At 40.2% G+C, this 27,640-nt stretch overlaps 2 protein-coding genes across 2 annotated transcripts in view; both read right to left on the bottom strand.

The window, feature by feature from the left end:
• TPGS2 (tubulin polyglutamylase complex subunit 2) overlaps positions 1-27,640 on the bottom strand; it is a 1,173,328-nt gene that overhangs the window by 346,635 nt on the left and 799,053 nt on the right. The gene's annotated exons all lie outside the window — the stretch shown is intronic.
• CELF4 (CUGBP Elav-like family member 4) overlaps positions 1-27,640 on the bottom strand; it is an 814,373-nt gene that overhangs the window by 92,760 nt on the left and 693,973 nt on the right. Inside the window, 2 exon segments of the mRNA XM_075186292.1 lie at positions 15,789-15,868; positions 21,916-22,044. Of these exon segments, the coding sequence (XP_075042393.1) occupies positions 15,789-15,868; positions 21,916-22,044 (209 nt within the window).

The raw sequence follows: 27,640 nt of genomic DNA, 5'->3' as shown, positions 1-27,640 counted from the left end.
ATAGACAGTCAGACAGATAGACAGATAGATATTATATAAGATAGATAGATAGATATGTGATAGATTAGATAGATACGATAGATAGATAGACAGTCAGACAGATAGACAGACAGATAGATTGATAGATATGATATGATATAAGATAGATAGATAGATAGACAGACAGACAGATAGATAGATAGATAGATAGATAGATAGATAGATAGATAGATAGATAGATAGATATGATATAAGATAGATAGATAGATAGATAGATAGATAGACAGTAAGACAGACAGACAGACAGATAGATATTATGTAAGATAGATAGATAGATAGACAGACAGACAAACAGACAGACAGGTAGATATTATATAAGATAGATAGATAGATAGATAGATAGATAGATAGATAGATAGATAGATAGATAGACAGTCAGACAGACAGACAGATAGATATTATATAAGATAGATAGATAGATAGATAGATAGATAGATAGATAGATAGATAGATAGACAGTCAGACAGACAGACAGATAGATATTATATAAGATAGATAGATAATTCTAGAACTATTGGTATTATGAGATGTCAGGATCAGAAGCTGACACAGTCTGAAGTTCTATCTCTTCGTCAGCAGTAACATTTCTGCCTTTGGATCAGCACAATTTCTGTTCCTCTGTTTACGATGCAGAACCCACCAGTTAAACAGACATATAAATACATAAACATAAATAAATCCTCACGGCCTCAGAGCTCAAACACTTCCTTTTTTTTTTTTTTAAACGTTTGCATTTTTAAGGTATTTGAATAATAAAAATGTTTAAAGCTTTGGAGTATTTTCAACTTCCAAAGCCTCCACTGCATCCGAGTGAGACGTGTGTTCAGAGGACGGAGCCCCCCACAGGGATCCTTGTCATGTTTCCCAAACCTACCCCGACTTTTCATCTCTCTCCTTTTTTTTTTGTTGTTGTTGATTCAGCCCCCCCCCCCCCCTCCCCGTCAGACCCATAAACAGACATTACAGAACCAATTAGTGGCTTTTGTATGAAGCTGAGATGCGAGTGGAGTTGTCAGTTTATCCCTCTTATCCCATTTGGAGGTAATGAATTCTATGGCACAGAACAGTCGGATAGAAGAGAGACGGAGAGTGAGGCCCGCCGGGTCCCTCCGGGGCCCTTCGCTGTCCTGCCAGCTGCCTGCCCCGTTACAGAGATGTGACTGGAGAGGAGAAGCAGCGCAGATGAACACTTCATCCCCAAAAGGCCATCCTTTGTGTCTGCATGATTCATACCCCCTGTCAGGGAGCCGGGCTGGCTGGCACTCTATTTCCGCCTAGCAACAACTGATTTATTATCTCATTTATAGAACAATGGGCATGGCAGAGGAAAAGCTGTCCTGTGCCTCTTACGGCTGGAATTAAGGAAACGCCACTGAAATAAGATGGCAATAATAGTTCTGTCTGCACAAAAACAGAAGTTGGCAGTGATGCAAATGAACTGTGAAGCCGCAGCCTCCGAACTAAGTAATCGCGGTCTCCTGTGATTGCTCCACGGGCATCGTTGGCCGGTGACACGATTACCTGCACCGATCTGCCTCCAAGACTCATCCTCTGGGCACTGCATGTTCTCTCCTCGCTAGAGGGGGCACGGAGGGAGAGCACACAAAAAACCCCCAAAAAAACATGGCTTCTAAAACCTTTACGTGTGAACATGATAAATGTTTGTTGTATTTTACAGTTGTTTCTTGACTGGAAGTGTCCAGGGTGAGTCCACCAAACTATGGGCTCGTTTTCCACCACTAGGCTTGAGACCACTAATACAGGTCCCAGCATCTACTTATCTTGAGAATCAAACTTGTCAATAACATAGATTTGGTTTAAGTTTAAAGACACTTTGGGGGAGATTTGGAGAACAGCCCTCAGAAATCAATGCAATGTCGAGGATTGAATCTACGCTCATTTTTACTCACGTCCAATAGAGGTGAGCGGAAATATGAGCGAGGGTTACTCACTGTAATGTGCGCATCCGGACATCATGCTCGGTGGCACCTCGCTCCTAAATGAATCGCCCCCTTGATGATTAACTTATGCAGCGCTATTTTTCCCATAATATTTTATTGTTATTATGCCACATGTATTAAACAGTGGGATTTTAATAACCAGAATGAATTCCTTGACACATTACTCTCCAACCTGTAGCAAATGTCCAGTTACTCATATTCCCAAACAAAAAAAAAAATAGTTATTGAGAAAGACGAATGAAGTGGCTACAGTAGGTACATACATTATAGATATAAGCCAGGTATGTACATACAGTAGGTACATACATTATAGATATAAGCCAGGTATGTACATACAGTAGGTACATACATTATAGATATAAGCCAGGTATGTACATACAGTAGGTACATACATTATAGATATAAGCCAGGTATGTACATACAGTAGGTACATACATTATATATATAAGCCAGGTATGTACATACAGTAGGTACATACATTCTATATATAAGCCAGGTATGTACATACAGTAGGTACATACATTCTATATATAAGCCAGGTATGTACATACAGTAGGTACATCATACATTATAGATATAAGCCAGGTATGTACATACAGTAGGTACATACATTCTATATATAAGCCAGGTATGTACATACAGTAGGTACATACATTATAGATATAAGCCAGGTATGTACATACAGTAGGTACATACATTCTATATATAAGCCAGGTATGTACATACAGTAGGTACATACATTAGAGATATAAGCCAGGTATGTACATACAGTAGGTACATACATTATAGATATAAGCCAGGTATGTACATACAGTAGGTACATACATTATAGATATAAGCCAGGTATGTACATACATTATAGATATAAGCCAGGTATGTACATACAGTAGGTACATACATTATAGATATAAGCCAGGTATGTACATACAGTAGGTACATACATTATAGATATAAGCCAGGTATGTACATACAGTAGGTACATACATTATAGATATAAGCCAGGTATGTACATACATTATAGATATAAGCCAGGTATGTACATACAGTAGGTACATACATTATAGATATAAGCCAGGTATGTTTCAGTGCTGGCTGCTATTCTACTTTCTGTAATCTTTTAATTTTCATCCTGGAGTATATAACATTCATGTTGACTTTGGTCAAATGGTCCTAAATATTACTGTGCTGTCACCAAAGGAGAAACCTGCCAACAATTTCTAACATATCTACCGCAAATAACTGAATGTAGGAAGATCTTTAACTGTTACAGTGTCCATAACACAACATCAGTATATACATAAGCTATAAACTTAAGTTTCCTGTCTGACACCTGACACATTGTTGTCACTTGTCAGCATCATCTTAGTTTTGATGTCTTTAAATGATACTTGACACTGACAACTGACTGGTACCTAACTCAGTCAGTGGTTAGTTAGATCATGAGATATCTATCTATCTATCTATCTATCTATCTATCTATCTATCTATCTATGTCATTTCTATCTATCTATCTATCTATCTATCTATCTATCTATCTATCTATCTATGTCATTTCTATCTATCTATCTATCTATCTATCTATCTATCTATCTATCTATCTATCTATCTATCTATCTATTGATCAGATTGTATATATAATCTGTGATTGGTTTATATAATAGTTTTACCCTGAACCCTTAATACTCTCATGTGATTGGCTCATAACTTTCACCCTCTCCCAAGTTATTACATCACTATTTCCATATGTCCTCTATGTGATCACTGACCCTTTAAAGTTGACTGAAATCTTCCTACCACCTTTAAAAGGAGACTTTACAAGCCCTGGTCTCACCTGGAAGCAGTACTATTCTACAAGCACGGTATGACTGATGAAGGTCAAATTCACTGGTTCAAAAATGTCATTTTGCTAAATAAACTCTTGGGGGGCAGGCAGAGTACCAGCCGTAGTGTTGACTGGGATGGGAGTATAATCTACTTTGTGCATATTGATAGTTTTGGAGGTACTGTTATCTTTGAGGGGAGAGTGGTCAGTCGCTCTTGGTTCCCAAAAAGGAGTGACAAATTTTCCCATGGTAAAAACTACAGCTGCAAAAACTATAGCCTGGTTTTACCCACAGCAACACATTGTTCGGAAATTGAATATTACAAATTATTTACCCATGGCCTGTACATGACCTCAACACAGCTCTTCCATAGTCTTCCCTTTCATATAATTGTTATTACTCCGGTTGCCTTTATTGAACCTGCTTCTTGTACGTTTGTGCAACAGCTCATACTTCAAGGTGCTGCGTGACTCATTGATAAATAAAAGAGGGTGTTTACCTTTGGGGGGAATTCAATTTGCTGTCAGTTCCGCAGCAGTCTTGCAGTAAATGCCGCTGATCATCTGCTTATCAATAATCTGGGTACCGCCAACAGATTTAGGAGTAATATTTAATCAGGAGGGCCCCCATTTCAAACAGGGGGAGGGGCAGAGCTGCACTTCTGATTGCATTGACATAGTAACATAGTAACATAGTTGATGAGGTTAAAAAAAGACACCAGTCCATCAAGTTCAACCTATTTTGGATCTCCTGCGATCCTGCACTTATATTTGAAATTAATCCAGAGTAGGCAACCGCCCATCTGTTTCAATTTTGAAAATCCCCCCAGACTCAATATTGCAATCCAATTTTACCCTATATCCACTACTATCCTTTATTTTAAATTAACGGTCGTATCCCTGGATACACCTTTCCGCTAAAAATTTGTCTAACCCTTTCTTAAACAAATCTATTGAATCTGCCATCACAACCTTCCCTGGCAATGAATTCCATATCTTGACTGCCCTTACTGTAAAGAACCCCTTCCTTAAACATTACAGTCAATGGCAAAACTATCATGTCCAGACCTTGTCCCCACCACCTTCCGCCTAACATATGATGGTGCTCTGATAAACTCGAGGCACAAGTTCAAGGTTTGCAATCCAGCGCAAGGGGGGGTCAATTTGAACAACAGTCACAGCAGATTTTCAAAATTATTCAGACAAGTTGTATCACCCGGATGTCAACCAAAATCTATAAAAATCTAGAGGGGGGTATCCAATTAGGTTTCCGGTCCGCGTAGCGCACCGGAACAGGCCGCGAAGGCAATCAACGGTACCACAATAACGTAGATATTCATGCGCACCCCATAGAGTTGCCAAGGAAACTCTGTGTTATTTTTGTACCGCATTACCATCAATACTGCGCACGTTTCACAGTAACACGCGTTACCGCGGACCGAAAACTTAATTGAATACCCCCCTCGGAGTCCCTTCTACATAGAACAGTCACATAAAAGCACATTGCTATTAAAACAGGAGTGTTTCTAAGATTAATCTGTAAGAAAGAAAAAAACAAGATCAGAAAAATAATGAGGATCTAATTTGAAGTATCTCCCTACCAGCGAGGAACTGTGACACCAGTAGCTCTGTTCCTGTTAATTTTCACAGCTCAGCTGTCAGTGGGTCTGTAAATAGTGCTCCTCCATAGCCAACACTTTCCTTCCACACATCAACTGTTCAATTAACAGAAGAAGGGAATAAAGAGGGCTGCAGACTTCTATCACAGCTTTGATGTTTCTCCGCGATTTATTAAAAGTGTACACAAATCTAATTACAAGCCCCACTGCTTCCCATTTACATGAATCCACTCAAGTTCAGAGCTGTTTATATCAAATAATGGTTGAAAAATATCCCTGGCTGATCTGGGAAGTTTTTCTCCTCACTCTGCGGAGCAGATCATGAGGGTCCTGCAACAAGACGGAGGCTTGGAGAGAAAATTCCCACACGCCCTTGTCTTTTATATAATATAATGAGGCTTACCGTGATATACAGATTGTGCCGATAACTCAACGAAGGGTTAAGTTATAAACAACGTAAGAAATCGACAGCTGAAGTGCTGGCTTAGTTCAGGGCTGGTCTAGCTGTATGATATGGTTAATTATTGTGATATATTACCTACAACACTGTATCCTGGAATCATTGCCCTGCCCTATCGACCAACAGAGCAAACCCTCTAAGCCCAGGGTACTTTTAACATATTTGCTGTGTGTTGGAGAAAATAGACCTTGGGGAAACTACAAATATATTTTAGTTTTTACAGTTTGTATGACTGTCATAGCAGCTCCAGTTTGAGAGGAAACAAACAGTTATGTGTTTGTTGTTTTATGCTATGAAAGGTAATCTGTGTCTTCTTACACCCAGAATTTATTATTATTATTATCGTTTATTTGTTAGGCGCCACAAGGTTTCCGCAGCGCCGAACATGGTACAGAATCTCTCCCTCCGGCAACGGCACCAGGCGATCATGTGATTACCAGGATGATACAGGATACGAAGTACCGGATTCTGTATACAGTGAACAGTGTTTCACTGAACGCGGTGCAAAAAAACGTTTTAGCAGGCAGAAACCAATCATAAAAGTTGCTGACCATCTGCAGACTCCTGGCATGTTTCAATGCTTTTCCGTGGCTCTAGGTATAAAACCCATATCCGACCATTGTAAATTGGGTAAAATAGGGATTGAAGTAGGGATTCCAGTGCCATTGTTAGTCAGTTTCCTTAACTGAATTGTTCCATTTTACTGTAATATCAAACACAACCGAATTTTAACGCTGTTGATTTTAGCTCTAAGTTGGCTGTTCAGCAACTGTTGTGACATTCATGTAGATGGTGGTGGCCCGGGAGGTGAATGCGGCCCTCCAAATGTGGACATTCAGCCCTTGCGGAAAATGTAATGTCCTCTCTCTTGTACTCTTTCCAGTGACGAGTTGCGCACAGTATATTCACACCATCAATTTAACAGGTTAGAACATGGAGGATTCAGCGCATTGTATAACATTACTAAATGATGTTGGGGGGATTTGTGTGATACGGTCCCCAGGAAGACATCCAGTACATGAAATCAAGGAAGGGGCCTTGCACTGGACAATGTTAGAGACCTGCAAATGTGGTCTGACAGATACTAATAATGTTCAATGGGCGTTTTCATGCTCTTTCCAATATTCCTGACCTCAGTAACTTCTCATCCACGTAATATTCCTGATCTCTCCACTTTCTCCTCCACGTAACCAAACTTTACGGCACACATTTAGATTATTCCTGCAAAATCATATAGAACATATTCTGAACTCTATAGTATTGCCTCCATAATATATCGCTCATTGGTAAAAGTTATAAGGGTTAAGTCTACAATATATCTGCCAACATTTAAAAATAAAATTGACGGCTGAACCGACCATGCCCCAGTCTACGTAGGCTACGGCTATCCTCCACAGGCTTGGCCCATTCAGCAATTAACCCTTCTGTCCAAAAACTGGGACTATTTCACGAAAAAGCAAACTTTTGGGGTGCGCGCTATAATAAGGTTGTTTCAGGTGGAAGGACTAACGGGAGCCGGACTGTTAGAATAGACCGGTTAAAACACGAACTACACTCGTGATCAAATCTGTGTTACTATATGTACACACAGGCTATGGAACAGTTGAATCAAAAATTATTTTTTTCTTGTATTTATAAGAATCCTCGATGAGGCAGTCTGTACAAGTGAGGATTACTCATTAATAATAATAGGTAAGGCCAATTAATGAAAAATGTTACATGCGGCTGGCCTCAAGAACACATTAATGGCGGGCTAGTTATTTATAGGGAATGGATGAAAACTTGTCATGTTGTTGCATAACGAAGAGGTCATCTCATTGATGGATGAATTTAATAGTTAAGCCTGAGGTCTATTCTTTGTTAGATAATGATATCAACTGGTGGAAACAGCTAATCACTGACACATCATCTTCAACTGGTAAAGACTACCAATCAATGGGACCAGATGGTCATTACATAAAGGCTTATTCATTCATAGAACAGGATACTTGTTGAAATAAAATATTTAATGAAGGGAAAACAATTTCCGAAGGGATCTAGTGGTATAATGCACAACCCAAAGCTATATCTTTAGATTTGAGTGGAGAATATGGAGATAAAAACCAAATGCACCAAGAAAAGGTTGATGTCGTATGAGTGGGAAGTTTATGGAGAAGGGGAATAACGATAATTTTTTCTGTCCAACACAGGCCATGTGGTAAGTTTAGAGGCAAGAGATCTCCGAAAGTTCAGCGAACACCGCCTACAAAGTAAGTAGATTTTTATTTCTTATTCTCCACCCGAAACGAAATCTTTGTGTGGCGTACACCTAGGTATCCATAAGGTGGCATGTCTATGGCTAGAGAAAGATAATTTCAATGAAGTGACATTGCTCAGTGCCATTGCTCACACAGAAACAGGAGGGGTAGCAGTGTTCTTGTCACTTGATAAAAATTGACTGGAAATGACTGGAAATTAATGTGATTGAGGTTAATAATAATGTAGGAACAAAAAAAAAAAGCCAAATTATGTGATTTGAGCAAAAATAAATAGGAATTTTAGAAAAAAAATCGGCATCCAAAAATAAACCAAAACACACGAGGGCGGTTTTGCCAAAACCAAAACATGAAGTTAATCCAGATCCAAACCAAAACACGGGGGTCAGTGAACATCTCTAATATATATATATATATATATATATATATTTTTGTATTTTTGTTTTTGTTTTCTTGCTTAAGCAAAAATAAAAGATTTGTGCCGGCTTCGGAGGCTCTCCGGCAGGCACCCGTACGAGTGTACAGAAGTCCACGCTGCACCTGTAAAGTGACAGATGAACAACGCTCTCCCGGTAATATCACACATGCATGCACAGACACATGCCTGTTGGTACCATGGGCAATGAGTGGAGGAGAGATTCGCTGACAATCTGTAGACAGTTTCATTTGGAGGAATTCAGCGTGCACCTGTAGAAGTGACAGAACCCCCCCTCCCTCCCCTTCAGGACTGAACTCGGGGGTACAGAGAAGATATTAGCATTCTGCTCACTGCCCATCCCCCCCCCGGCTGATCGCATGCATGGAGCGGCTGCTCATGTCTCCAGGTTCAGAACTAGGAAGGGGGGGGCATCGTACCAGCAGCTGCCAGGCAGCTGGGCCAGTCATTCGCATTGAGCACTTGATAATGTCTTGTTTTCACAAAATATGTTGTGCTTTTGTTGTGAGCAGCCATGTGTGACTCGGAGGTGCCACAATATTCAAGGAGACTCTTTGTACTCCTGATTACTTTCTGTTTTATTGAATATGTTCAGGTTGTTTTCTGCGTGTCGTACAATGATTACATACAGAGTGCTTAATGGAGTGCTCTGTACATGCGGTAATGAGGAGCAGAGTTATTGGCCTCTATCGTGTACAGAATTACAATACCCACACACCTACCTGTCAGGTAATAATTCTGCAAGTGTCTCAGCGGTTTGCAACTCCGAATCTACAGCTGTTGTGGAACTGCAAGTGCCAGCAATCCGTGATAGTCACAGATGCTTAGGACTTTGGGATCATATTTAAATTGCGGTAGAAAACAACAAAAAATTATATAAATGACACCTTTTATTGGCTATATGTATGTATTTTGCAGCTTCCAGGGCATTGAATTAACCCTACATTTGGTCTAATGTCTATCACAGTTTCACATGTTGTGTAGTCTTGGGGTCATGTCTTGGATCAAGACTTTGATTTAAAGGGGAAAACCTGTAGTACTTATTTTTCACCTTTTAGGCAAGAAGAAAGTTGGGATCCAAGTCATGAATCCCCAGCAAAAAGCAGACCACAAATTACAAGGTATTAAAGTCTCTGTGAGCTTGATTTACCAATGACAAAAAGTTGCCTGTAGCCTGCAGTAGTTAGATGCAGATCAACATTCCAGTTGTTGGACCTGGTTCCGAAACATTACTCTGTGTAGTGTTGAAGGATTGTAGGTTCAGCTGGAACTGCCCAGGCTGAAAATAATAAAATCTTCACTTCAATGTTTCACCCAATATAAATGTTGCACTTCCCTGAATTACATTCAGGTCTTGATTCATAAATGCACGCAAAACATTGGGCATTTTTTTCAAATGCATATAAACCAGGTACACACACGTCTGTGTTCATCAAGGAGCGGATGTGAAGATACGTCTGTTGTTGAATACGGGTCTAGTTCCGCTCTGCTCTAACAGACCAGACACTGCAGAATACATCCAATACATATGTGGAATATTCCAGCCATGAAATCCTAGGCTGCAGTAAGGGTTCTTTGCGCTCGAAGATTAATTGGACATTGTTGCATTTTCTGGTTTGCTTTTGGGAATACTCAGAGCAATTTTAAGCAATATACGGCCCATATCATCATTTTCGGGACTTATGGTATCAGACCCTCAGTGTCAGCATTATTCTGAAGTGGGTCGATATTGTTACAGTAAACAACTCCAATATGACCGGTCAGCTGACCTCACCCATAACTGCTGATTGGCTGAGCTGCGGCAAAAATAAATATTTTACTCTTGCTGCAGAATTCTTCAAGCTTCCAATGCATAATTTGGGGATCAAGGCACCGTGTTCATCATTATTCTGTACCAAATATATCAGTAATAACGGTGGATATAGAGGCGGTTCCTGAATCTCTTCTTTGAGCTTTTATAAGTACAAGCTCAAATTATTCCTATTGCTCATGGGTCCAAATACATATATTTATTTTATCTGAATACATCATGCATTGACTTATAATGCACAAAGCAAATACTACTAATGTAAGTATGTGTATAATCGGTGAGTTTTAATGTAATCATTTCATTGTCAACCATTAGGAAAACCTGTAATTATCAGGAATAACACATACCGTGCGGTAAATTATAAATAATACAAAATATCACCTTGGTCTAAGGCAATGTGCCTTTATAGTGTCACAGAACCTCTTAGTGACTTCTAACATCCTATCTTTTTATAATTTACAGGGGTGCATTATCCCATCTATAACACCTGTTTTATTTTGACGCCCTGCATAGTGAACATCTATAGGTCTAACAGTATATGTGATGCTTTGTCTAGTTCTTGCTCATTTTCCATTAATTGTACAGCTCATACTGTATCTCAAGCAGTGATAATTATTTCCTATTCTTATAATACAAGTATAGCACATGAGACAATTACTGGAAGGTACAAGCCATTGAGATGGACATGACGATAGCACACAACACGATCCATCATACGCTGTAGTTACACTGTCAGCATGCTGTGCTATGTTAATTAGATCAATTAGGGACTGGTACATCCTGATTCAGACCACACAGTGGATTCCTCCACTATGTCTAGATGACAGGTCTACTTTGCTACATGTGATTTCATGTTAATATAACCCATGTTCTGCAGAACATTGCCCTAGTCCCTTCACATCTTGAAGACCATCTCATATTTAGAACTAAAGAAAATCTCAGATGTTGGATTTACATCCTCAATATCTGCATTATTACAGATAATTCCTTGCAGGTAGTCTGGACCTTGCAACTAGGGGGTAAATTTATCAAGCTGCAGTTTGAAAAAGTGGAGATGTTGCCTCTAACAACCAATCAGATTATAGTTATCATTTATTTAGTACATTCGCCAAAATGACAACTAGAATCTGATTTGTTGCTATAGGCAACATCACCACTCTTTCAAACCCGCAGCTTGATAAATTTGCCCCCTAGGACTTCTTTCGGGCTGCACTCACTCTGTGGAATTCTCTCCCTTGCACTATAAGACTTTTCTCTGGTCTACAAACCTTCAAGCGTTCTCTGGAAACCCACCTCTACAGGCAAGCTTATAATATTCCTCAACTACCCTCTTAAACTCACTCGGTTACCCTACTACCACCCTTTACATAATTCACACAAGACAACAACCTTTTGACCCTCTGACCAACATTACTGTGTGATTGGATCCAATAGCATACAAATCACTTTTAACCTTTGCACTCTGGCTAGACCGAAATGCACCATATAGACTTAACATCATGTAACCAACTCCCATTGTCCTATAACGTGTAAGCTTGCAGGCAGGGTCTTCTTACCTCTCTGTCTGTATTACCCAGTATTGTTTATTACTGTGTTTGTCCCAAATTGTAAAGAGCTGCAAAATTTGCTGGCGCTATATAAATAAATGTTGATGATGATGATTACGATGATGTTGACAATTCTTTGCAGGAAGTCGATGCTTGTTCTTCTATTATCATTTGTGTGAAGTTAATTAGTTTAATTAATACCAGTGTTAGAAACTGCACCTTATATTAGTGACATCTGTATTTCAAGAGAGTTTTCCCCAACACGGTACAAAGTACCCTACAAGTGGATTTAATAATTAGCAGCATAAAAGCTGCTTCTAAAACAACAGAAATCGAGGCGAGGTGCGTTCGTAATCTGCAGAGGAGACGGTGGCATTTATCCAGCAAGGGGGATGAAATAACTCTCATTAAAGATAGTTACCTTTTAAGAACTACGAAGGAACATATGTTGTGTGGAAGACGAAGCACCGAGCAGCAATAATCCTGACAGTCTCGGAGATATAGAAGCCTGAGAGTTGACAGGAATATTGAGGGACCCTCGTGAGAAAACTTCACCTGACATTAAGCAGGAAAACTTTGAACTAAAACTTACATAGAATTTGCATTGCGGCATTTTGTGATGTCACCGAGCAGCCGCGCCGGTCAATATCACAGTTCAAATAAAAGGGATATGTCTGGGAAAATACATTTGACAAGACACGTCCAACGCACATGGATGTTTACTGAACCAGCCCACTCCCTCCAGTGAACATGGACCTTTGGTATAAAGCCTTAATGCTGATTGCCATGGCAACACACCACGCCACCAGAAACGTATCTGCAAGCAGCACGGCTTAGCCGCACAGGACGCAGCGAGGTGCCGAGCCAAGTACAATCTTTTTTCATTAAAATAATATAACACAACAATACAAAATAACAGTTAGATTATCCAGCACGCCAGACACTATCTGTCAAGCTGAAGACAGAAATGCACCATCTGTCTGTATAAAGTATTATAGAATGTGTACTGCCATTTAAAGGGCCATTTCTTGGAACTGTTAATTATTTTTTTAACATGTTTTAGAGGGAGAAAACCATTCAGAAAAGAAAATTATAGGAAAAAAAAAAAATGACATTTAGTTCTCCTTTCCAGAAATAAAGTGATGTTGTTCCACTGTTCTCAATCGTTATCAAGGATGAGGCAGCGATTGGCACCTAATATTACACCCAGGGTAGTTGGGTAGTTGGGTGTCTAGGAGACATGCTCTCTCCATTAAAGATCCTTATATCTAAACAAAGTATTTGGGTGGTAGATATGAGAGTGAAGGAGGTGTACAAAAGAGGTGTACTCTGGTGAATTAGATAAAAATATAATTTCAATGTAACCTTAGAATCCCTTTAAATAATAAAACCAAATAAAAACATATACATTTAGACCACTATGTGTCAGTCTGAGCACAGGAGCTAACAACCAGTCGATATTTACACCGTGAAACAGTCTTTAACAAGCCCACATCTGGCTTCATGTGCAATAATTAAATAGCTGATAACTAATCAGAACAGCAGAAATACAATACCCCTGGGTCTATAAACAACTGCCCTCGCTGCTCATGGTACACGGAATAACACAATACATTCTATGTGAAACACATGTCACTGACAAGCAAGAATACAGCCTGCCACAATGTTGTGATACTGTGACTACAATAGGTATATCATTATAAAGAGTACAGGTATGGTCTCAAGGTGTACGCCAGCCACTTGTAGAGGAGCAGTTGCCAAAATTCATCAGCATAAAATAAATTCCACTTACTTCCAGTGTGAGGTTTATCATGGGAATTATATTAAGAGTAGTATAGAGCAGTACCAGCACCATGGACAGTGCATAGCATGCAGCAGTACCAGCACCATGGACAGTGCATATTATAGAGCAGCAGTACCAGCACCATGGACAGTGTATTACGTAGAGCAGTACCAGCATAATGGACAGTGCATATTATAGAGCAGCACCAGCACCATGGACAGTGCATAGTATAGAGCAGTACCAGCATAATGGACAGTGCATATTATAGAGCAGCACCAGCACCATGGACAGTGCACAATATAGAGCAGTACCAGCACCATGGACAGTGCAAAGTATAGAGCAGTACCAGCACCATGGACAGTGCACAATATAGAGCAGTACCAGCACTCTATACAGCGCATAGTATAGAGCAGTACCAGCACTCTATACAACGCATAGTACAGAGCAGTACCAGCACCATGGACAGTGCATAGTATAGAGCAGTACCAGCATAATGGACAGTGCATATTATAGAGCAGTACCAGCACCATGGACAGTGCAAAGTATAGAGCAGTACCAGCACTCTATACAGTACATAGTATAGAGCAGTACCAGCACCATAGACAGTGCATAGTATAGAGCAGTACTAGCACCATGGACAGTGCATAGTATAGAGCAGTACCAGCACTCTATACAGTGCATAGTATTGAGCAGTACCAGCACCATGGACAGTGCACAATATAGAGCAGTACCAGCACTCTATACAACGCATAGTACAGAGCAGTACCAGCACCATGGACAGTGCATAGTATAGAGCAGTACCAGCACTCTATACAGTGCATAGTATTGAGCAGTACCAGCACCATGGACAGTGCATAGTATAGAGCAGTACTAGCACTCTATACAGTACATAGTATAGAGCAGTACCAGCACCATAGACAGTGCATAGTATAGAGCAGTACTAGCACCATGGACAGTGCATAGTATAGAGCAGTACCAGCACTCTATGCAGTGCATAGTATAGAGCAGTACCAGCACCATGGACAGTGCATAGTATAGCGCAGTACCAGCACTCTATACAGTACATAGTATAGAGCAGTACCAGCACTCTATACAGTACATAGTATAGAGCAGTACCAGCACTCTATACAACGCATAGTACAGAGCAGTACCAGCACCATGGACAGTGCATAGTATTGAGCAGTACCAGCACTCTATACAGTGCATAGTATTGAGCAGTGCCAGCACTCTATACAGCGCATAGTATAGAGCAGTGCCAGCCCCATGGACAGCGCATAGTATAGAGCAGTGCCAGCCCCATGGACAGTGCATAGTATTGAGCAGTACCAGCACCATGGACAGTGCATAGTATTGAGCAGTACCAGCACTCTATACAGTACATAGTATAGAGCAGTACCAGCACCATGGACAGTGCATAGTATAGAGCAGTACCAGCCCCATGGACAGTGCATAGTATTGAGCAGTACCAGCACCATGGACAGTGCATAGTATTGAGCAGTACCAGCACCATGGACAGTGCATAGTATAGAGCAGTACCAGCACCATGGACAGTGCATAGTATAGAGCAGTACCAGCACCATGGACAGTGCATAGTATAGAGCAGTACCAGCACCATGGACAGTGCATAGTATAGAGCAGTACCAGCCCCATGGACAGTGCATAGTATTGAGCAGTACCAGCACCATGGACAGTGCATAGTATTGAGCAGCAACAGCACAAATTTGCAATTGCAATTTGGTGAACAACAAACAGAAGCACCCGTACTGTTCCCTTCAAACTCAGCAGTCAGGACGAGATTTATGATCTACTATTTAGTTAATCCCACAAATCAAAGCTGAATTGTTTCCAGATCACTTGAGTTAGAAGGAACATAAACAGTTTAGTTTTAAAAAAACTGACAACTTTACTGAACACAAACATATCTCCTTACAATATAACACAGGAGAGAACGCATCCCACGCACCGCACAAGATGTCGGCAAATCCATCACCACAATGGCACTTTTATGGCATCTACCACTGAAATGCGTCATACATGAGGTTAATTTGCTACTTACCGGCATTGTCTGACTTCCATGAAGGGCGTTAATGGCTGCCTGAGCTTCCGCGTGCGATGAATACTTCACAAACGCACATCCTGCAAACCAGAGACGTGAGAGTGAGCTCACCAGACAATTATATATTATGGTTCTATTTCTTAAGTCTCTTTAGATGATAGTAGCACCTTAATAAGTACTAGATGAAGAGTTTATGAAATGAAAGATAAATCATGGAGGGCGTTCTAAAACAGAATTACAGCAACTCCGGAGGAAAGAGGGTCTAAATATTTTCCTTGCGTATAATGATTTTATCACATGGAGCTAATAATGTTACACAACATTTATTACACACTTTTCCCAGCTGTTTCTTCAACTACGACTATCATCTCCTCTTGGTTTACGGGATTGTGCAGCTAAATCTTCATTATTAATATGCATGCACATCCAATCTATCTTCATGGATACTCATTTGCATGCAGTGATTTAGAGAGAACGATATGGATATAGCAATTAAAATGTATCGATCAGCGGACACCACGACCTTTCTAAGAATCAGTAAATATATGTCTAGGAAACTACAGTCCAAGTAATTAAAATGATTAAAAAGAGGCTGTGAAGTGTTTGTTTAGAGGAAATACCTGTCAGTCTGACCGCGCACTGTGGGATCAATAGCCAGGGAACAGGAAGTGCGCCCCATTAAACTACAGTGCGCTATTATGGGATAAGCTGATATCAGTACTGCTCCCGTAACTCAGCAAAATATGTGTTCATTGTTCTCACTTCATGCCTGAGTCATAAGGGAGAGCAAAGCAAAAAAACAGTATATTTGGCAGCACAGTGGCCTAGTGGTTAGCACTTCTGCCTCACAGCACTGGGTTCATGAGTTCGATTCCCAACCATGGCCTTATCTGTGTGGAGTTTGTATGTTCTCCCAGTGTTTGCTCGAGTTTCCTCCGGGGGCTCCGGTTTCCTCCCACACTCCAAAAACATACTGGTAGGTTAATTGGCTGCTATAAAAATTGACCCTAGTCTGTCTGTCAGTGTGAGTCTGTGTTTGTGTGTATGTTAGGGGATTTAGACTGTAAGCTCCAATGGGGCAGGGACTGATGTGAGTGAGTTCTCTGTACAGCGCTGCGGAATTAGTGGCGCTATATAAATAAATGATGATGAGTATATTTGCTCCTGGACAAACCATGTTACAATGGAAGGGGTGTAAATTAGTTTATTGTTTTGCACATAAGTTAAATACTGGCTGTTTTTTCATGTAGCACACAAAAACTTGGTAGCTTTATTTTTACACTGAAATTTAAAGTTGATCTAGGACATGTCCAACCCCAACTATAAATCTGTCCTCACATTTTAAATTTACCCCCCCCCCCCCCCCCAATGCAACATGGTTTTGCCTAGGGGCAAAGTTACTAGTTTTTTTGCTTTGCTTTCATTAATGACTCAGGCCCACTAAGCGCAGCCTGTGTTTGTTTTAAACTGCACGTAACTATATATATATATATATATATATATACATATTCAATTGATGTTATATGTCAATATTATAGTCATCTAGGACTATACATGAGATTTTTTTTAAAAAAATGTTCTTTGTTCTTTCTACAGACATTTTTACAGTTGCTTCTGATTGCAAACACATGTTATAGCATGCACACGATACTGACATAGCTAGGACTCAGAACTAGACCGATAGCTGGAACAAGAGATACGGCAGAAAACAAGCGTACTTCTGTGTGCGCCCGAGTCTGACGTGGACGTGGCTGCATGGGAACGTCCTTACTGTACATTGACTACGTGCATCCACCCATTCCCACCGCGTTCCCTCCACAAAATCCTAGGCTGTAGTAAGTGTGTTTGCACTGGAAGGTGGCTTGGACGGGGCTGCGTTCTGTTGCGTATTGTCTGGTTCTGAGCACGCACAGACTGATTTTGCGGATGATGCGCACAAAATTGGCAGATATGTTCCTTAATGACTTCCCCTCAAGTCTACAAATGAGTATTTTTGTTCATTCAATAAAAGCAGTGAATATATGGGCAATTAACAACTGAAAGAGATATACTCAGCCCAGAAAAATTGTGCGCAAAGTCATTCGGCTGGATAGGAAATCACAGCCGTGTGCTGCACACACCCCAAATTACAATGTGTGTCTGTTGATTGTTTAAACAAAATATAGGTAGGTCGGTCAGAATTTCTGCGATTGAAAAATATAGAGGAAAAGCAGGAGTGAAATAGTTAACTGGGAAGGTTGGTAGGTTTGTAATTGAAAGCAAATTGTTCAACCCTCTACTGAAGTCCTCCTAACAGATCATGTTTTCAGGATCTCGTTACATGGGAACACATGAGAAAATGACGAGACAAGGCGATAAAATGAATTCATCGTTGCGTATTTAGGGAATTGTCACAACAGGGTCTCTTGGGGGTAAAACTGAAGGGCAGGGAAGTAAAGATGTGTTAACATGAATACGATGGTTCAGTAAGCCCCGATAATGAATAATTATTATGCACATTTGTAAAGTGAGGACAGACGTAGTATTGAGACATGGTACAGCAGCCGGGAGTACAGCCCTTGTTATAATGTATTAACATCAGCTGATAATGATCTTTTACTTCAGTCATCCACGCACACGTCATGATCTGCTAAGCAGTGACTTAACCAGAGATAACAAATGTAATCGCAAGATATTATTCATGTTCTTCTGTGTCTTTAGGTTAACTTTGACGTTATTTCGTTCTACTCAAGGCCCCGCCATACCTTCCATATTCTGTAATAAAATTAACCTGTCTGCATTAACAGAGACTAATATTATGACTACTAATATATATTTTTGTATTGTGAGTGTGTGCCGGGGTGGGACGGGGCTTATTCATGTCAGTCTATCATAATATTCAGCTCATGAAGTCCACGACACAAAGTGTCTCATGTCTCAGTGATGTCACTGGTTCCTAGTGACTGGATAGGCTGCACTCTCAGTGATGTCACTGGTTCCTAGTGACTGGATAGGCTGCACTCTCAATGATGTCACTGGTTCCTAGTGACTGGATAGGCTGCACTCTCAGTGATGTCACTGGTTCCTAGTGACTGGATAGGCTGCATTCTCAGTGATGTCACTGGTCCTTAGTGACTGGATAGGCTGCACTCTCAGTGATGTCACTGGTTCCTAGTGACTGGATAGGCTGCATTCTCAGTGATGTCACTGGTTCCTAGTGACTGGATAGGCTGCACTCTCAGTGATGTTACTGGTTCCTAGTGACTGGATAGGCTGCATTCTCAGTGATGTCACTGGTTCCTAGTGACTGGATAGGCTGCACTCTCAGTGATGTCACTGGTTCCTAGTGACTGGATAGGCAGCACTCTTAGTGATGTCACTGGTTCCTAGTGACTGGATAGGCTGCATTCTCAGTGATGTCACTGGTTCCTAGTGACTGGATAGGCTGCACTCTCAGTGATGTCACTGGTTCCTAGTGACTGGATAGGCAGCACTCTTAGTGATGTCACTGGTTCCTAGTGAATGGATAGGCTGCACTCTCAGTGATGTCACTGGTTCCTAGTGAATGGATAGGCTGCACTCTCAGTGATGTCACTGGTTCCTAGTGACTGGATAGGCTGCACTCTCAGTGATGTCACTGGTTCCTAGTGACTGGATAGGCTGCATTCTCAGCGATGTCACTGGTTCCTAGTGACTGGATAGGCTGCACTCTCAGTGATGTCACTGGTTCCTAGTGACTGGATAGGCTGCATTCTCAGTGATGTCACTGGTTCCTAGTGAATGGATAGGCTGCATTATTAGTGATGTCACTGGACCCTAGTGAATTCTATAGGCTGCATTCTGCAATGGATCTTGGTTCAGCTGGCAAACTAGCGGCTTCCACTGTGTGCTGGTGACACGTACGTCAGGGAAATGTCAGAGTTCAATTGTGTTTAATTTTACAAAGTGTTTTAAAATTTGTCCTCAGAGGAGGAGGAAACTGCTGACCACATAGGACCATTGCTGCGATTGGCTGGTGGTCTTGGCAGCTCTAAAGCACGATTGGCTGAATAAGTTGTCCCAGGGTAAGGTGTGAGCTGATGATGTGACAGCCCCCTTCCAGCCCGGTGCACCCAGTAGCTGCTGAGTTTCCTACATTTCAGTTTTGCTCATTGCTATTGTCCACATCCCTGTGTTATTCAGATGAGTCCATAATGTTCATCCAGGCGTTTCATGAGCATAGAGCAGCGGGCATGTGATGATCCATCGTCGCCTACAGCCTTGGATTAGATGAATTGTTTTGTAAATAAAAGTTTGTGCAGTCAATGTCGATTCCGTCCGGCAAATAGCAGAATAAAGTTTGTACGCGAGGAACTTGTCAAGATCCATATGTATAACTGTACATAAGCCCTCATTAGATGTGATTTATCCTGGGGAGCCTGGTTCTATCACAGATCTCACATCATACTATGAGACACAATAATGTGACTCTGACAATCCCAGAAAATCTAAGAATGTGACTAATTCAGAGCAGAGCGAGTGGGAGATGTGTCTGTCGTTCTCATCTCCTCCATGTAATCCTTTCAATATGACCTCCCCAACCTACGGGCTGCATATCATATGTGCCCTTAATATGCATTTACTAACATGTCCAGAATAATATTGTCCATTCTGACACAAAGAGAAGTTTAGAACTAATCAGAAGCCGCAGAACACTGATCCATTGTCCCAGCCTCTCCCGGTCAATCACTGTCATAACCGGCAAAGTTACTACAAGGGCAGAATGTCCCCTTTATGAAAGAGATCACTAATTAAAGTTAATAAAAGAAGTTCCCACTGCCCCTAGCAGACCTACAGAGTGCCCACCTCAGGACCAAAACCTGATACGGAGAATGGGAATTATATACATTTTAGTATAAATCAACATTGCTATTTATTTATTTATTTTACAGTAAAAAAAAGTGCAGATTTGCTCCTGGACAAACCATGTTGCAATGCAAGGGGTGCAGATACATTTATGTATTTATTTATTTTTTTGCAAGCATGGCAATTGCTGGCTGCTTCATTTTAACACTACAATTTAGAGTTGAGCTAGGACACGCCCCCTTACAACTCTAAATCTGTCTGCACATCCCCCCCGCCCCTCTGCAGTGTAACATGGTTTTACCATGGTGCAAATTTGCTCCTTTATTTTTGCCCTGCTCCTTCCTCTAATTGAGGCCCTTAATGTGCCTGATTTGATCATTTATATGTGCATGTAATCCTGGTGGGAATTACTCAGCAACAGCTCAGATATAACCATGTGTGTGTTAAGGGACATTTATTGAGCTGTTAAAACTATTGAGCATTTAGCATTGTTAACTAATGTGAGTTAAAACGACACCGTTAAAAATCTCCTCATCCTCTTTGCAAAGATCCCTTTTGTTCTAGTTGTGTCTTCTTATGTTGTTGCTTCCTCTATAGTCTCTTGTATTGATTGTTACAGATTCCATTGTTTCTCTTGTCCCTCACTTATCTGTCATTTTTCTCTGTTTACTTTTTATTGATTGTGCAGCGATGTGGATTACGTGGCGTCTTATAAATTAAGATGAAGATGATGATTGTACGGCTAACTTTAGCCCTGATTGACTTTGTGTTATATTATGGGGTGCAAGGGGATATTTTTTCCTCCAACAACAACAAAAATGCAACACAAACAAATTAAATGTAAAAAGTCTTAATTGCTGCCTGTAATCGTATAAATCCATACATTTTGCAAGTTCAGGTTCAAATAAAACATGAAGTAACATAACTAAAAATAGACTAGTGGGTAAAAAAAATATGTAAATCTTATATTAAAGTTTTTAAAATAGACCGCGTATATACACACAGTTGATTCAGCTATTCTGTGGACTGAATTCAGCCTAACAATTCACTAGTGACTTGGGGCATCTCTGAGGCACGAGGCACTGTGTGCCTCATAACTGTGTCATATAACCAGTTCTTAGTGAACTGATGGGCTATATTCTCATGAATATTAATTTAACTCACTGTGAGTTAGAGACAGTTTCACATTACATAGAGAGGGATTTGTATGCTTGTAGTACCTATGTAGCCATTGTTATCCCACATTAAACTAAGATCTTGAGATAACAATGGCTCCATCTTTGCGATTGTATCTAGCGCCTACCTTTGCTGTTTCCATCCGGTCCTCGAAGGATCGTACATTCCTCAATGTTCCCAAAGGCTTCGAATAGTCTGCGCACGTCGTCTTCTGACTGTTGTTTATTCAGCATTCCCACAAAGAGTTTTCTGTCTTCTGGAACAAAATTAAGAGATGCTTACCATATTTTAGCAACACCAAAGTCAAGACATTGACCAGCACAGCCAAAATATTTTAGACAAATCTGCTGCATTATCCATGTGGGTCCTTGCTGCAGACTTTACATCTTCCAGAGCAGTAGTTCCTTGGAAACCTTTTGCCCCCATCCTAGCTGACAATGAGCTTGGGCAGCCAATTAAAATATAATAAAGAAGAGGTGAGTATAGAGAACTGTTTCAGGATAACAGTGGACATAGAACCGTTGGAAGACAAATGTCGGCTTTGCAGAATTGCTGGATGATGCAGCAGAATATGTCCAACTTTATGTTTGTTTTTCTAAATAACATTAAATATTTTTTTTAATCAAAATCTGTCAAAGTAATTAAGTACACAACAAGGTTATGACAGCGTTAATCAAGAGTTTCTGGAAATGGTTTTGCCAAGCAGTAAACCTTTGGGGGGTCCAACTTTCAGACACTGTGGTTGATCTTTGCACCCTCTCACGACGTGTGAAATGCAGACCTCTGCGCGGCAGAGGCAATTTTCTGAAGATGAGGGAGATAATTAACTAATTTGCAATTAGCTAAAACAAATCATTAATTGCTTCTTCTCGGAGCAGGCAGCTGTCATGTAATGCAGGCATGGAAATGACAAGATGATAGAAGCTTCATTCAGGTGATAAATTTCCTCTGATTTGTACTGTAGAGTTTATCAAATGTAATCAGTAATTTATACATGTAAACTAACGAGTGCGCACAGTCCCACGAGCTGCCGGCGTTTCGAACTGAAGTTTATAGTGTCTCGCTAATCTCCAGAACCAGCGGTCTCATAACATTGAACGGATTCCCACTGGTAGACGTCACTGACTTCTCTCTGTGATGCCAGATTTTTTTGTCTCGGAAATCCCTAATCTCACAGTTTTCTGGGATGACATATCTGTGCCTGTTTTAATTAGCTGAAGGTTATGAGCTACAGGAGGTTGAACAAGCTGAATATATCTACATACAAGTCCCCTGCACAAACAATAACAAATATTAGGCATTCAGCTAAGTTCTATTCTTGTCCCCTGATCTGTGGAGCCTCTAAGTGGAAGGGAACGGTGACTTACAGAGGGGTAACTAAAGGGCTATGGTCTCAAGGTAAAACATTAAGAGGGGTGTCTCATCACCCCTCCCTCCCTCAATCCCCTCTGGCATATTTTTAGCCTCAAATCTAGGCATTTTGTACAGTTCTAAATACCAAGCACATGGGATAGTCCCATGTACAACAAATAATACAAAAAAAGCCCAGTACACAGTATAATAATCTTCATAGCCAGTTTATATTACAGGTCCAAATGTTCCATATGTATAGCACATCCCTGTGTCCTAAATCTACACTGCAGCTCTATATCCCCATGAAAGAGAATGGCTCCCATGCACCCAGAATGGCTCCCATGCACCCAGTATACAATACAGCCCTGATACCTCCAGTACACAGAATGGCTCCCATGCACCCAGTATACAATACAGCTCCAATACCTCCAGTAAACAGAATGGTTCCCATTAACCCAGTATACAATACAGCTCCAATACCTCCAGTACACAGAATGGCTCCCATGCACCCAGTATACAATACAACCCCGATACCTCCAGTACACAGAATGGCTCCCATGCACCCAGTATACAATATAACCCCGATACCTCCAGTACAGAGAATGACTCCCATGCACCCAGTATACAATACAACCCCGATACCTCCAGTACACAGAATTGCTCCCATGCACCCAGTATACAATACAGCCCCAATACCTCCAGTACACAGAATGACTCCCATGCACCCAGTATACAATACAGCCCCGATACCTCCAGTACAGAGAATGGCTCCCATGCACCCAGTATACAATACAGCCCCGATACCTCCAGTACAGAGAATGGCTCCCATGCACCCAGTATACAATACAGCCCCAATACCTCCAGTACACAGAATGGATCCCATGTACTCAGTATACAATAAGCCCCAATACCTCCACAAAACATCAGCTTATGCACCGGTAACATATGATCAAGAGCAATAAAACCCGAGGATCCCAGAATAATTGAACGATTAGGCAGTTTGGAAATCTCTTTTGGCTGATATCAGATTGATGTGTTTTTACAAACACCGTAAGCTATGCATAAAATATTTAACATCTTCATGAGAAAGTCAGCTCAGCATTGCCTGGAATATGTATATATTGGTAAATGAGGATGGAAGTTATACGTATGGCTTAGTATACAGTACTCTATAATAAAGGTGGTGACTATAGGCAGCTTCCTTAGCTCAAGGTCAATATTCTATATCTGGGAAAGACAAATGAGGGCCACATGCGGCCCTCTGAGCCTTCACCTGCGACCCGGCCTCAGCTCCTGCCTGCTTTGTTGTCAGATGTGTTTGCTAGAACGTGTAACACTTGTATAAAATGCTGCTGATATGTTATTACAGAAAGGTGTCTCTTTGTTTGATTAAATTTATTGTGCTATTTTATTACTGAGATGAAGGGATTGTGCGGCCATTTAGATTGTTAGAGGGCCACCCTTGGGGCCCCTGAAGTTTGTCAGGTTGCCTATCTCTGATCTACACAGTACATTCACCCAAATGAATACGTGCCAAAAATTTGCGCACGCCACATAGAAATGATGTTTGTGAACTTGTTTTGCAGAAAATCAAGATAACTCTACGCTTAATACAAGAATGTTGTTTCTAAAAAAATCTGATGACAAACACTTTCTATACCCCCAAGAGAATTTCTTATAACGGATTATATACCATTATGAACAGAAATTGCAATGCACAAGGCTGCTATTCACCCCAAGCTCGTTGTACGTAAGAACAGAGTCTGCTTTTTTTTGTAAAGAATTAATTCGCTCCAACGTGTCCTATGGGGAAAATACAGGCTTAATCTAAGTCCTATTCAATGTAGACTTGGAGAAATTTGAGGCTCAAACTATTACCCAATGCCCATTACATCCCAGGCATCTCTCTTCACCGCCACGGTCAACTTTACCACCAAATTTACCCCCTAAGTTAAAAATTATTTCCTAAACCTTTCTAAGCAGCAATTTATAGAATTAGTTCTTTCCTTTCATCTCTTAGATAATCTCTTTGGAAAATAGCAAAAGCCGGACTTAAGCTCTCCGGTATGGAATGTACAACATATGATTAGACACAATGCAGAAATCTACAACATCTCAGAGGCTCCTAATTGTAAGTCTTTGCTGTGTTTTTTTTTTTTTTTTTATACCTAAAGAAACTGAGATTTCCAAGGCGCCCGGCACAATGGACAGAATTTCCTTCGAATGTGCCCTCAACGACTTTTCACATCAAATTAAAGTTGGCTCTTTCAAGACTTCAGAAAGGGTAATTGAAACGCTTCTTCACAATTGCTCCAACTTAAGGTCTATCTCCCTCATCTCCCTCCGTATCATTCGCGCTCGGAGCGTAGACAGGCGGCATAGCCAGACCTCACTTAATATTAAAGTCTGTGATTAAATGGGATTCACCAAAAAAAAAAAAAAAAGAAAAGACAAAGACCTGCCAATTGTTAATCCCTTGTTCGCTGTGCTTAAAAATTCAATTTCTTTCTTTCAAGAGAGACCAAAAGGAGAAATTTACTAGGGGTGTCTAATTTTGAAGTGTACACTCATTTCCCCATGCTCTTTAAAGATACCCATTAATATGTATGTACATGAGACACTGTATGTCTCTTCTCTGCTTGGGCTGATTGTATCATTATTATTTTTTTTAAATGATTTTCATCAAACTACAGCTGGAGAAAGGCTGAGCATAACGTAGGGATTACTGCAAAGCAGGGGCTCATAGAGACTTTCTACAGACCCCAATTCAAAAAGATGTCAAGTCATTCTTCCCTAAGATCAATATTGGATTGCAAGCTCTGTGGGACAAGGACACTGTCCCTCATGCTGTTCCTGTATAAATACAATTATTATTCAGGCAGTTGGCTAAACTGAGCTCAAGAGCTAAATTATTAGATTGTAGGCTCTGTGGGGCAGTGAAAAGTCCTCATTTAAATGTTGATCTTTAGCGTATTATATTCTTTTCCTGTATATTTCTGTATTTTTGTGTACACTTTTCATTTTTTGCACATTTTTATTCCCACTCGTAATTACACCCAGCATATTAGTTGTGTTCCATAGTTTCGCATTGTCGTTAAGGTTCCAAGTATATTTTTTGGGAAATAAAAAATATATTAACAACTATGTATTACCCACTGAGATTTTATAGAACCTAAACGTGGCTTTTAAGAAGGAAAAAAATATTGTTTTATTAAACTTAAGTGCCCAAGGAATATATTTCTAAATTATTTGGGAGCTTGTAAAGCAGTATTTGGGAACTCATAGGGTATAAATGTGTCCTGACACTTTAAGGGGGGGGAATTCAATTGGCCGTGTTACTCTCGAAATTAATGCGGCCTGCGCACTATTACCGTTCATACGGTAATTTTAACACGGATTTCTGCTCTTGGCTCCCCGAACCGCGATCAAAAATCAGCATTAAAAATTACCGCATTTACGGTTATAATGTGCACTATTATCGTAGTAACGGTAAAAGTGCGCAAGTCGCGTTACTTTCGGTAGTAACACGACCAATTGAACTCCCCCTTAAATATATCTTATTAAACAAATGCTGACAGTAACCAATTTCTACTGATACATTGTTTATGTCATATTATGATGTTTCAAAATGGAATTTAGTGGATATTATGAAAATAAAGGGGTTCAGATAACTTGAAGAATAAGCTGTTAAAAAACTTATATAGACCAAACATTTTACATATATTATTGTCTGTTAGTAACTGATGGTTGGTCGCCAGGTCATGTGTAGGGATCCACTGTTGAAATGTTAAGGTTACTTAAATATTCCTAACTAACGAGGAGGAGGCTAATAATTAAATGAAGCATGTTTGTGACTTGCAGACATATTGCTATGGAAGGATGTCAGAATTCCTCTTTGCTTCATTAAATAAAAGTTTTAACAATAAAAAATTGTTAATAACTATAAAATTGTTCAATTTATAAAGCCTAACAAGAATTGTGACTTTGTGCGGCTCTCGGGATCGGTTACAGAATTTTCATACTTTTCACAGCTTGCGATATATGTTATGTAATCAAATCTTTATGTGGTGTCTCAAGTCTACTCATAACAAAGGAATTAAGGTGCAAATGTACTTTTTTAATTTTGCTTTAACCCTTATGACTGATCCAATTCTCAAAACATGCTACTTCCCCCTTTCTATCACTTCGCTATTAGATTGTTAGCTCTTGTGACCACACCCACATATCTATTCCAAGATAGGATCCTGTATTGTAAGCAGTGAATATTTGTTTTCTTCCCCACTGCTCCACAAGCAAAATAATAATAATAATAATAATAATAATATATTGTATTGCCATTCAAAAATGATGTTACCTACTCAAGATCATTATGAGTCCTACAACTTACTGAAATAATGCCTGATATGACCTAACACTTGAAATAAGACCACTGCCTGTTGAAATGTCAGAAACACACTATTGCTTGACAGATAGCTTATGAATAACTGTCCTTCCATAGC

Source organism: Mixophyes fleayi, chromosome 1, assembly GCF_038048845.1.
Source record: "Mixophyes fleayi isolate aMixFle1 chromosome 1, aMixFle1.hap1, whole genome shotgun sequence".
Classification (NCBI taxonomy): domain Eukaryota; kingdom Metazoa; phylum Chordata; class Amphibia; order Anura; family Limnodynastidae; genus Mixophyes; species Mixophyes fleayi.
The sequence above is the reverse complement of the archived record's forward strand: the minus strand, read 5'-3'. Positions and strand labels throughout refer to the sequence as shown.